The sequence below is a fragment of the Nelumbo nucifera genome, chromosome 1, assembly GCF_055504915.1.
Source record: "Nelumbo nucifera cultivar China Antique chromosome 1, China Antique-T2T, whole genome shotgun sequence".
NCBI classification, from domain to species: Eukaryota; Viridiplantae; Streptophyta; class Magnoliopsida; order Proteales; family Nelumbonaceae; genus Nelumbo; species Nelumbo nucifera.
In genome coordinates, this window is record NC_142649.1 from 183570556 (window position 1) to 183583617 (window position 13062).

General features: G+C 39.4%; 1 protein-coding gene across 5 annotated transcripts; it reads right to left on the reverse strand.

Moving 5' to 3' along the window:
- Window positions 1-662: 662 nt before the first annotated feature.
- LOC104595996 (dentin sialophosphoprotein-like protein) lies at window positions 663-7815 on the reverse strand. Of its 5 annotated transcripts, none has more exons than XM_010256963.3 (6): window positions 7448-7815; window positions 6497-6582; window positions 5723-5828; window positions 5306-5626; window positions 2516-5205; window positions 663-2424 (listed from the first exon to the last, which is right to left on the reverse strand). In XM_010256963.3, exons 3-6 carry the CDS (start codon window positions 5723-5725, stop codon window positions 984-986), a joined length of 4455 nt encoding a protein of 1484 aa, XP_010255265.1. In that variant the 5' UTR covers window positions 5726-5828; window positions 6497-6582; window positions 7448-7815; the 3' UTR covers window positions 663-983. The 5 variants fall into 5 exon arrangements, with proteins under 5 accessions (XP_010255265.1, XP_088751672.1, XP_010255263.1 ...); XM_088895546.1 differs by having other exon boundaries at window positions 5984-6582; XM_010256961.3 differs by lacking the exon at window positions 6497-6582.
- Window positions 7816-13062: the final 5247 nt, after the last annotated feature.

Sequence of the window (13062 nt, forward strand, 5' to 3'; positions counted from 1 at the left end):
AAATACAACAAAGGAATGTGGTGTACCTGCAAAAAAGTCAAGGAACATAATTGACTAAATGATTTCACAAGTTATCTATAGATAGATTTGACAAAGATTTTAGAAAGTATGAAATACAACGAGTGTGCCAGCACCCGTTTCAACTGCTAGCCTTTGCTAGTCGTAGCCATACCTCATTACAATTCCTCTTCTTCAGCAACCAGATCCAATAAAGACTTCTGGTTCCAACCAGTTTCGCCAGCCCATCAACCAAGAAGTTGGCAGCCTCAGGGTCTAGCTAAAAACCACTTGTATCCATTCAACTAGTTTGATGATTTCTCATGATCCTCAAATATAATAAAAGGATAAAAACCATAGAGACATGAAATTGACTGAAAGCTTCAAACTAATTGAGAACCATAGAGACATGAATTTTATGAAAACCACTGCATGCCGGAATTACCAATGGACCATGCATATGATATGATACAAAGACTCCAAACTAATTGAGAAAGATTGTATTCAGTCAACAGAAACTGTAGACATAAAATTGATAGCTAAGCCAGGTTCTTTTTTTTATCAGTTAAGAAAGGTGCAGTTTCATGGACCCATAATCACCTTTGCCACACAAACAAAAAAGAAAAGAAAAGAAAAGAAACTAAGAACATAATTCGGATACAAGATTGACAAAGCATAAATTGAATTTTTGACTGATTGATAATATTTCCAAGGCCTGATAAAGAGAGGTTACATCACTCAAATTAGGCCACAAGGAAAAAAATATATAAAGAGTAAGAAATAAAGTATGGGTTATCAAGAGCCTTTGACAAAATTCTTCAAAAGAAATCATAATAGTCAATGTGGTTCCATAAGCACTGCAACATCAAAAACTGCAGGATTGAGATGCCTTCCTGCTGACAGGACAAAAAAAGGTTCACCAGGTTCAACATCTCCATATTGACCTGCAAAAGCACCCAAAGGAAAAAGGCACTGTATACAAAAAATCAAGAAGGTATTCGTCTTCTAGGTGCTACATCCTCATCAAACTCCCGTATACGAAATGACTTGGCATTTGCACCATACTTCCAGTCTCGATCATATCTGAAATGACTTTTTTCTTCTCGAGATCTCCTAGGGGCATCCCCAAGCCTGGCATCAATACTCCTGCCATAGTGCTTAGGACTCCCTCTACCATTGAACTCAGTTGCAACCTTACTGTGCAGATTATGCCCAGCAAAACCATCTTCTGCATCATAATGGAACCGCTTCACAGAGCCATCCGTATCATAACGTCTTACAGGATGTAACATCCCAAATCTATCCACATTTTTCCTTCTATCATCTTCATTTTCCTCATACCTAGGTCCTCTTCCAGCTCCAACCATTTCAGGAAACCTTCCTGAATGCATTGGTCTATAGTACTCATCTGGTTTCAATCTTCCTGTAGATCCCACTGAATCAAACCTATGACTCCGTGGAAAAATCCTTCCAGGTGATCTCCTTTCCGATATTGGGGCCCGCTGCTTGTAGCCATGGTCCCTAAAATGATCCACTGTGTCTTTCCTATCATCAATCCATCTGGAAGAGTGTTGTGGAGACCCACGACTTCTACATGTCGTCATAAAACCTATTTCATGTTGTGTTGAGAATCCAGGCCGCCGATGAGGGGACCTCCCTCTAACCATTCTAGCATCAGACCTGAAATTTGGAGATCTACTACGTTCTCTTAAACCTGGTCCACTGCCAACCCCACCACCATTTCTTCCCCTGGGAGATGATGACCAAACATGAGGAGAGCGAGTCCTAGATCTTGATGGAGATTTTGTGTGGGACCGGGAGAGATGATTGCTTTCTCTTCTTTGAACAGGAGAGTAGCTTCGTTCCCTTCGGACTATCGAGTGTTGCATACACATAGAAGAATCATCAGGCCCAGACCCATGATATTTCTCCCTCAGACCTGTACCCACCACTCTTGGACCATATCTTCCAGACCTGCCCCTTCCAACAGTAAGGTTCCTATCAGGGCTCATGTCTCCTACTGGACCAAGTCGCATATGCATACAAAAAGCATCTTCCCTGTCAGATGGTGATCCTCGTCTTATAAAAGATCGGTGCACACCTTGTGAAGAAGCAATAACAGAATGTCTGCGCACCCGAACATTGGGTCCCAAACCACCTGCTTTCACAACTGTACCATCTGGAGCAACAACAAAGCCACTGCTCTCCACCTTTGCAGCTGCTGCTGCTGCAGCGTTCTTTGGCCCAGAGTGTGCAAAACTGGGAGAACGATGCCGACCGTGTGCCCAATGAGCGGAAGAATCAACCCAGCGATCACCTCCTCGCCCTCTTCCATGCACATGAAACAAACCACCACCCCTTCCAGTCAATTTAGCAGGACTTGGGTCCCTTTCAACTCTGGGATTTGAATGATCAAGATTGTTGGATCTGAAAACAGAAGTAGTTGAGAGCAACCTATTAACTAACTGATCAAAGACAAAACCACAAAGAAGCATATGGAAAGAAACAGATAATATACCTGTTTTCTTGTATACATATTCTATCCTTTCTAGGTAACCGATCAGAAGATGTAAGCCCCTCAATACGTGATGGACACTCTCTCCTGGATTCTCCAGCATCAAGTCCATTAACACGAGAACTGGTAGGAATCTTTTTGGAGCAGCCATCTATGTTTTCCATTATCATATTTGCAGAACCTTCATGATCTTCAGGTAACTGATCCCATCCAGACAATTTCATCCTTGAACTCAATGATTGCATTGGTTCCTTCATAGCACCTTTTCTGGAACAACGATCATTATCCGTCATAACCTTGTCAGCACTGGCACCCAAGTCTTTATCAACCTCAGCATTCATCTCAAATTTACAATTATCATCTTGTTCAGATTGTCCTCTTAAGTGTTTTTTCGCAATCACTGCACCTTTCTTACCAGTTCCTGCTTCCAGAATATCTGTCTTTGATGAACCTCTCATGCCAGGAAGACTACTGGGTTCTTGCATAGTCTTCTCCTTTACTTGTTCTCCACTACAATCAACAGAATCATCAGCAGTGGATTCGTTATTTTGGCATTCTGCTCCATGTTCAGCTTCTACAGAGATCGAGACAGGATAATCAGCCCATGAGTCAAAGCCATATGCATCTCTGTTATCTGATCCATAGTCGACATGCTCCGTTTCACCTTCTTCACCAGCATCTTCATCCCATGCATGTAAAACAGACTCCCTGACTTCCCCATCCTCATACTGAGAATCATAACCTGCCTGAAGTTCGATCTCATTTCCCATCCCAACTATGTGATCAGGATCATCATGAGATACATCTGAGTAATAATCGATGTCATCAAAATGGTCTTCTTCTAAAGAAATCTTGCCAGAATTATTTACAAGATCATCAGCATAGCTTTTGCAGGCCTCATGAGAAGTTAAAACATCTGATGTGTCCTCCAACACAATAGACTGTCCTGATGACTTGGGTATAAGCTTTTCAGACTCAACATTGTCAGGAGAACTACCTTTTTTAGTATCAGAAACAAAATCCTCCCCATCCTGAACCTTTGTATCAGCAGAAACTTCCGGTATACTTCTTCCATCAGGTGGACTACAACTAGAGAACTCCTCACCATTATATGAAGATAAGGAGGTGTCCGCTTTACTTGTATTGTCATCAAGTTGCTTAACATCTGTTTTCATCTTCTTTGAGGCATTTCCATTATCATGCAGATCAAGACTTTTGACAGCACCCACACAATCTTCAGTTGGACTATCATCAATCTCACAGTTAACCTTCTCTGTGGTCACTGCATCAGAGAGAAAAACATCATGCTTCTCAAGCTGAGAGGTCCTCAAGTAAAGGGATTCACGTTTTTGCACATCAGCAGCCAATTCATCTCCTGTCTGCTCACCAGAAGATGCCTTGGATGTTGTATCTTTTTCTTTCTCAGGCATTAGTGCAGGTGTATTATGATCAGCTTCAGGACAGACAGAAATATTGATGCAACCATCCATCCTACAGGCATTTGGGGAAGAAAATTCCAGAACTTTAGCAGATGGAGCAGCAACAGATTCAGAAATGAAGCCAATACTTTCCTGAAAATGCGAGGGTTTTGTTTCTTCACCCAGGTCCACTAAGCTCTCTTGTTGAGTATTATGCATCTCAGATAGCATGACCATTTCCTCAGAGCATGTCGTTTTAAAACATCCATCCTGCTTAAGATCCTCAGTAGTTGTTTCAACAGACCCAGTGGGCAAGTTTTTAGAGTCCGCCAACCTATAGATGTTGTCACCTGCAACACCAGCAACCACCCTGCCATTCATAGGTTGAACCATCTTTTCAATGTCATTTTTGGTACTTCCAGGCTCCCTCTGCACATCACAACTTTCCAAGTTTTCCAGCTTTTCACAGTCTCTAACATCCTTGAAGACACTATCAACAACATTTTCCTCAGAACCCACAATGTGGTCATCAGAAGGTTTCTCCCATGCATCCATCACAGTATTCAAGTCCCAATGTGACCTATCATCACGTGAAGAAGACCCAACCTTTCTCTGTGCTCCATCAATATTGTTGCTTGGAAGGCCCTGAGAAATAGGTGAAGAATCAGATGTAGAAGAGTCCCCCATTTTCAGTCCACATATGCTCTCCTTATTATAGGAATTGGCTGTCTGTAATGAGGCCGTAATTTCTTGTGAGGCAGTTCCTTTATTTGAAGTTTCACAATAGTTGGTGGAATGGTCCTTGTGCAATTCCTTTGGCAGGCATAATGCAGAATTCAGCACAATTTGAGAAGGCCTTTCCCATGCAGAAGTTTCTTCAAGCATCGAAGAATCCTCTTCAGCATTAGTAGAGCTTCCTCCTATATTGTTATTACAGGCAGCAGCTGCCAGTATTGAAATACCTGAGAAATCTTCACTGTCACCAAGCTTTTCATTTATTTCTTCTGGGGTCTTCCCATTAATAATAACTTCACCATCAACAACTTGACCCAAATCAGCGGTGCCAACTTCCATAACCTGCTTTCCAACTTCTGAACTACAAGAAGACTCCCGTCCCGGAGCATTTTCACTCTTTACAAGTTGCTCAGGTTCATCAGGGCATGGAGAAGGTGGCCGAGGGGGTGGTGATGGAGATCGGAACAAAAATCTCCTTTTCTTAATCGGTACATGCTCCACTTTGTCACTGAAGCGGCGCCCAAGAATGGTTACTCCAAGCTGCCAAATAGAAAAGAGAATGTGAAAAGACCATGAAAATGCATGCAGTGCTAACGCTGCTAAAGCATTAAAGCATAAAATTTGTAGAATGTAAAATAACCTTCTCAGATTCAGAAATTGGCATGTCCTCAACCCTTATGTCCTTATCAATTGATTCTGTGCTTCCCTTCGAGCTTCTAAGAATAGGTTTCCTAGCCCGCCTAGATGCACTCCTGTTACCTTTTGAAACAGTCTTCCAAGTCAAGTCAGGATCGACCACACTTTTAAGCTCCAGCCTTGCTGTGCTTAGCACGCTACCAGATTCTGACTTCCTCCCATCAACTAATTGTTTGCCACCACAGAAATTGCAGGATGCCGCTCCAGTTCTCCTATTTAGCTCAAGAGAAGAGGTTTGACCCCCAGTGCAAGAACAAAAGCAAATCTGCGAGTTAACAAGCATGTAATCCATTTAGACGAGGATGATGCATATATGCACATGTAGCCAGTAAAAGAAGGCCAAGTACCCCTCGAAACCAACCATTAATTCAGACTTCCCATTGTCCTTGCTGTTTGGGAAAAAACAAAGAACCAGACCACTTCCTAATACCCATAGCAGGATTCAAAGCAGCCAAAGACCATGTTTCCTGCATAAAGTATGAGGTTTAGATCATTAGAAGCACCAGACAAAACACAAGAAATACAACATAGAAGTACAATTATTTAATCCAGTAAACAGCTTCATTAACTAGCCCCGAAACTAATAAAAAGGCTGCCACTACATGCCTCCAGAGGTCATTACCTGGAGGCAAATCGTGTTTATCAGCCTTGAAGGCCTGCATGCAACTCCCTTGATTCACACCGTGATTTGGTTACATTGCCAAAAGCTAAAAGTTAGATTTAGGGCTTCTTCAAAGCCAACTAAAGAGGACAACAAATATCATAATATATCACTTCAACAGCTGAGATTAACACCCAAAATTGAAACTTGACAAAGGATCACCCATCAAACATCATTTCCACCATATGACTACTAACAAAAGGAGGCAGCAAAGTTTATTTTATGGGTAGTTCAAAACAAGTCAAATAATCTCTCCCAAGCAGCAACATCCAAGACAATAAATAGGCCAATCCTTGTACAGAAGAACCTTTCTCTTCATCTAAACAAAAAGCTTGCACCCAAATCATTTTATGAACCTCTTCAATGGTTAAAGATCAACAAAGTAGCAACTTCAAGAAAGTCGATTATACTCTGTTTTCGGTTACTAGCAATGCATGATAAAAACATGAGTAGTTTTTTTTTTTTTGCCCAGACCTCAATAACCTGCACCTATGGTCAAAGCCCCAAAAGTCCTCAAGATCTCTGAAGACATAGATGAAGCAACGGTAAGCGTCCCCCTTCTGCAGATAAACAGAGTATAATAATTAGGAAACCTATGTTTAGCACAAACTAGGGGATGGAGTCAGCACAGATCCAGTTGGACGAACAGCAGATGATAGATCCTGTTGGCCTAATACTATTTTAGGATATGGTAATCAGCGCCCTTGAGTGTTTACTACGTGGTATTCACATAAGCAGGCCAAGAAGAAGCACGACTAACACCTCCTTCGCCAAGCAGATAAGGAATCCTTATGCGTTCATTGTATAATAGAGAAGGCTCGCCTACTCTAGAAAGGTATGCTCGAAGCAAAAGCAAAATAAACGCCACTGCCACATGGAACCCAGATCCATGAGGAAGATCCAGGATGAAGGCGTTTCTTCGCACATGAGGAAGATCCCAGATCCATGAGGAAGATCCCAGAGATTGCAGGCGAAGCAAAAGAGACATAATCCAGGCCAACATAGAGAATGGCGAGTGCCAACAACAAAAACTATGTTGCTCCATTTCAAGTTGCAGCTTCCTTCGCCGAAATCTAAATTTCCTACAGGCCGAACCGATCTAGGGCAAAACCCTAACCGTGAAAGCTTCTATCAACAAAAGCACCGCATCTATTAGTCGGTTCTTCGAAACCCTATTATTACTCCCTTGTCCGCTCTGTTTTGGCTTCAACATGTTTCAACTGCTTGGAGCTGATAATATACTCTTCTGAACTTGGAAAAACCTGTAAGATCCTGTGAACGATCGAAGCCTTCGCTCTTCATGCAAGCAGAACTAGTAATCCAAGGTGCAATCGGCAATCAACAGGGAACAGATCCCCTCCTTTTTTCTCAATCGACGAAATACAACCAAAAAAACATGTAAATCAAGAGCTAGGGTTTGAATACCTGAAATCGATCTTCTGGATCGTATGAAAAACGCGGAGGCGAACGAAACCTATGGAGATGAAACCTGCAATTTACTTCTTCTGCCGAGAGAAGTAGAGAAAAAAGGGAAAAGAAAATCCCAAAAGAAACTAGTCGAGAATCTTCAAATCCTGAAAGCGGCGCGGCTACTGATATAAGAAACAACGCTGTCTTCTTCTTCTTCTTTTCTTGTCACTGGACTTAGATTCGATCATTCATGGATGGATTGTTCGCTGAGGTTTCCTTCCACACATTCCTTTTTCAATACGCCAAATCCTTTCCCCCTTTCCCCCTTTCCTCCAATCTTGAATATCTTTTCTTCCCCGGCTGTATCTGTGTATGTTTGAGCGCTTCCATCCTTTACCACATATTTATGGTTTTCCTCGTGACTAAACTATCCTCATATTTCTCTTGATATACCCAAAAACACCCCTTACCTCCCCCTAGCGAGTAGCGACTAGCGATCTCATTCTCGAATCGGCTCCAGTCATCTCTGCAAGTCAACACCCGCTATGATGACGAGTTACTTTGTAGTGGAGTCCCTTACAAGTTACAAACCTCCGTACGTGATATGAAGGCACGTGGCGTAACAGAATTAAAATCAGTTGCATCAAGATAAGGCCACGAACGTTTTTAAATTATAAATAAAATTTTAGATAAGAATCCGTTCTCGTCTCGGATCCCGAACGTTTTTAGATAAGAAAAATAAAATTATAAATTATAAATAATGTTTTAAATATATTTTGATATAAATAATATATTTAATATAAATAACTTTTAATATATATATATAATCGGTGTTGGGGTGAGGTAGGGGAGACCGGATTTGCTTTTCACACCTGGCGCCGCCTCACACACACATCTTATCATACATTGGGAACATCTCTCGCACTTATTTGTTATTATTCACGGGAGATGTTCCCAATGCACGGTGGATGTGCCTATAAGGCAACCATTTGTGAGGAGCAGATCCCGTCACGAGGCAGAGACCTCAATCCCCATCCCCAACTTTGACCCTGATGGGAGATTTCTATTAATCGTTATGGGATCCCCATCTCTGCCTTACCAAAATTATCTCCATCCCCGACCCCATCGGGTTGGGAAAGTCGAGTACTGCCGAGATGAAAAAAATTACCATCCCTAGAGAGAAGCACAAGGAGAGGTAACATTTTGAGTGGAAGAGAAAAAAATAAGAAGAATAATGAAAATTGGAAGCAAGTGATGAGAACTGGTCATGCATTGTAGGGGAAAGAAAAATAAAAGGAAAAATGAAAAATATGAAGAAAAAGTATAAAAGATACATTCTTAATTAGGAATGGCAGTTTTCTCGAAGGGTACCAAGGATGGGATGGGGTGGGGATGAGAATAAGGATTAATAGGGATCCTCCTCCCCATCCTACCATATATATATTCAAAAAATAGTATTAATTAAAAAATTTTGGGGATTTGGATTTCCCTAGGAAACTCATCACTTGAGATCAAATCCTGTAGCTACAAGGGTTAGGTCTGATTGTTTTCATAATATTTGGTCCCTACAAGATTGTTTTCATAATATTTTAGCAGTTGTGCATTGACAATATCTACCCATGTATAAAAACATACAATAACAGAGATGTTTCCAATGCATGACTAAAAAAAAGCACTCCGGATTTTTTACTCACTTTTTCTACCCGCCATGAATTGGAGCCACACATCTCTATTAGGAACTGAGAGATGTGTGACTCCGATTCATTGCGGGTAGAGAGTGGGTAGGAAAAGTTAGTAAGAAATCTAGGCTCAAAAAAAAAGGTTGTGAGGACTAAATCCAAGTTCTACGGTTAGAGGCTCTCATGTGAGAAAAGGCTGGTACATGCAATTTGAAATGAAATCTAAATAGAAAATAAGAAAGCAAAACATTGATGGCCTATGATGCCCAAGATATGGCATATTAATGTTATATTTTGGTTTGATAGGAGATAAGAAATAAAGACTTTTAAAAATTTTCCCTCAAGTTTTTTGTTTATCAATTGAGAGGGAAAAAACGTTTCTCTCTCTTGTTTTCTAATAAACCGAACACGGGCTTGGTATAATTACATGAAATTCGAACAAGGCAAAAATATGCATTATAGCCAACCTTTTGATATAAAAGCAATAAATATGATAAATCATACAGATCATTATTGTTTTAAGGGCAATTTTCTTAAACTATCCATAAGGTTTAGGAAATTGACTTCCTATTGTTTGGAAATTGACTTAAAGTATCCCTAAGTTTTATAAAATTTGACTAAATCTTCCCTTGCCATTAGCATTTCATCACAATCCATTTACATGTGACAACCACATGACATATAATTTTTTTAAAACCCAATATTACCCTTACCAAGAGGGATGAGATCCAAACCTAATCTAACATTGTTCCAACAATAGGGATAAGAGATATTTGCTAGGGGTGCCAATCAACCGGTTTCAGATTGGATCTAATCCGATCCAAACCTTATCAAGTTCGATTTGGATAGTCCATTATAATTATTGGATTAGGTCAATCCAAAATAAATTGGTCCATAACCTTATTGGTCTGAATTGGACCTAAACCAAATTTTCAATAATCGATCATGAGGCCAAACCCTTGTCCAATTTGAAACTGATTAAAATTGAAGCTGGCATAAAATCACTTTTGTAAAAGTACTTTCACAAAAATACTTTTACAAAAGTAGATTTATAAAAGCACTTTTACGAAAGCATTGTAATAAAAGCATTTTTATACAAAAGCACTTTATGAAATCAGTTTTACAAAAGAACTTTTATGGAAGTACTTTTATGAAAACACTTTTATGGAAGTACTTTTATAAAAGTAATTTTATGGAAATACTTTTATAAAAGCACTTTTATGAAAGCACTTTTATGGAAGCACTTTTAGAAAAGCACTTTTGTGAAAGCACTTTTATAAAAGCACTTTTATGAAAGTATATTTATAAAGTACTTTTATGAAACCACTTTTGTAAAGACACTTCTATGAATGTACTTTTATAAAAGTAATTTACAAAAGTGTTTTTTTAATGCCAAAAGGGTATATTTTTGTAAATTTTAGATTTTCTTTATTTTAATATCTTTTTGTAATTTTTTATATGCTCTGTTTTATATATAACTTTTGATATTTCATTTGATTTGGATTGGATCCAATATAGTCTATTTACATTTTAATGGTTTTTATTGAATTTGGTTTGTATTGGATTTAGACTAGAGTCCAGTCAATTTGTAAGACTGGATCGGGTTAGACCAAATCTAGTCCAATTGACGCCTCTAGTATTCGCTACAAGGCTACACATGAAACCTTCTCCCTCTCTCCCTATGATAACAACCATCGGAGGAAGACCACTAAAAGGCGACGAGGTGGACGATGACAAAGAACAATTCTTCACCCAGCAAATGATCTCCCGTTTGTCACTAGTATCAATAGCATAGAACCTATCGTCACCGAAAGTAGCGGAGACTGGGCCCATTGAACTGTATCTGCGTCCCCTGGTGGCCATTGATAACAGTAGTAGAAGAAGCATCAATGACGGAAATGAATGGAGACCACACGACAACATGTTGCAAAGCTCCATGTCCTTTAGGGATCTTGCTAGATATTAGTAACTTTGTCGATGATCAACTGATAGATGCTACTTGTAGAGAGAGTGGAGGTGGTTGTGCTCTGCTTCACTCTCGCTTAGAATAGAGTTAAAGAGAATAGATAGAGAGACCACAAGCTAAAATGCTAGAACCCTAAGATCTGAACCTAGTTGCACAAAGATTGGTGGAATAATGGGCTCCTCATCTTCGAGCCAACATATCCCTGGATCTCCTCATCTTAGAGCCAACAAAACTCTGGTACTCAAGGGTCGGTGCTCCTGGTATTGAGTTGCAGAGGGGGTTCTTATTTGCGGTTTCGTCTCTCCGCAACCCCTATTTATCTTGTGTCACCACTGAACCACTGCCTTATGCCCACTGTTGCAACAAATCGCCGCTAAACACAATCCAATCTGGAAAAATTCCTCCTATTTGCATTTTCATTCGGACTTGACCAAAATGTGAATGGAGTTGTTACTTTTTATCATTAAATATCCGATTCAAACAAAGAGGAGCATGGAGTTGCAGAGGTTTTAGAATTCAGTAAATATGTTATTGAATCCATAGCGAAAGATTGAAAATGGTTGTCGTTGTTGCTCAAAATTCGTCTCTTTTGTGAACACTTTGGAGAACAATGAACTCAAGAGAATCGTCAGCTGTTGTAGCTCGAAATCCAACATTCTCAAATCTCTGCTTGCTCTCCTTTTGAGATTGCGACGAGAATGTTGCTCTTGAGTTATCTTCTCCCTGTTCACAACATGATTGCAACATGGCTCATTTCGAAGCTTCCGAGCAAAGCTAGTAAATCCACAACGATAGATTTTCAAATTACCTCGGTTCCATCTAGTAATGGATGGTGTCAATGTTGTGCTTCTATACCAAAGAAGTTAACTAGGAGGTCCATTTCCTTATTTTAACCATCAAAAGTTTATGTCACAATATTTGGATATTAATTTTAGGGAAAATTCTTGGTCAGTACCTTGTACTTTGGCTCGAGTGACAATTTGGTCTCCAAATTTTAAAATGCGACAATCCAGTACTCGAACTTTCAAAATGTGACAATTAGTACCCAAATTTTTAAAATGTGACAATCCAGTACCTGTTATTAACCAGTCCATTAATTTATTATTGTCATTTGAAAAGTCAAAAATGCCATTCAAATGTCATTTAATTCTCTTTAACCATCCAAATGTTGACAAAAAACTGAACAGTCCCAAAACGTAGCCTCTTCTAATAAAAAAAGTTGGTGATTGTTTAGGAGAATCTAAAATTTGGGACTGTTCATTTTATTGTCAATGTTTGGATAGTTGATAAAGAGAATTAGATGGCATTCTTAGGGCATTTTTGACTTTTCAAATGTCACTTAACGGCTGATTAACGACAGGTACTGAATTGTCACATTTTAAAAGTTCGGATACTAGATTGTCACATTTCAAAAATTTGAGTACTGAATTATTGCATTTTAAAGTTTGGGAACCAAATTATCACGCAAACCAAAATACAGGTTACTGATAAGGAATTTTCCCTAATTTCTAATACCCAAACCAAAAGTCTACTAATTTCTTGACGTTGGAAGAATTGGATAATCTAATTTATTTATAATCGTTTGTTCCCATGTTAGCTCAATTCCAATATGATCTTTTAAATCTAATACATTGGTTGCCAAAAAAAAATCAGAGAGGAGCATAACACAGTGCCATCGACATCATTTTCCATTCAATTAGTAATTTCGATCCCAAGTTGTCGTTGCTATCTCATTCATGGCTTGGTCCTCCTGATCGAATTATCTACTCCATTTACAAGTAAGGATCAATCATCTCCTCATTAAAATTATTTGCTCCATTTTGTTTTATTGTATATCTTTGTTATTTGATCGAATCGTTATAGATAGAGTCTGGTTCCTTTGGTGGAAATCCTTTAGGTTTCTCTTATGTTTTCTCCATCGATTTGGAAGCCCTTGGACTCGAAGGAAAGGAGGAGCATCCGAAGAAGGACAATGTGGGTGTGAC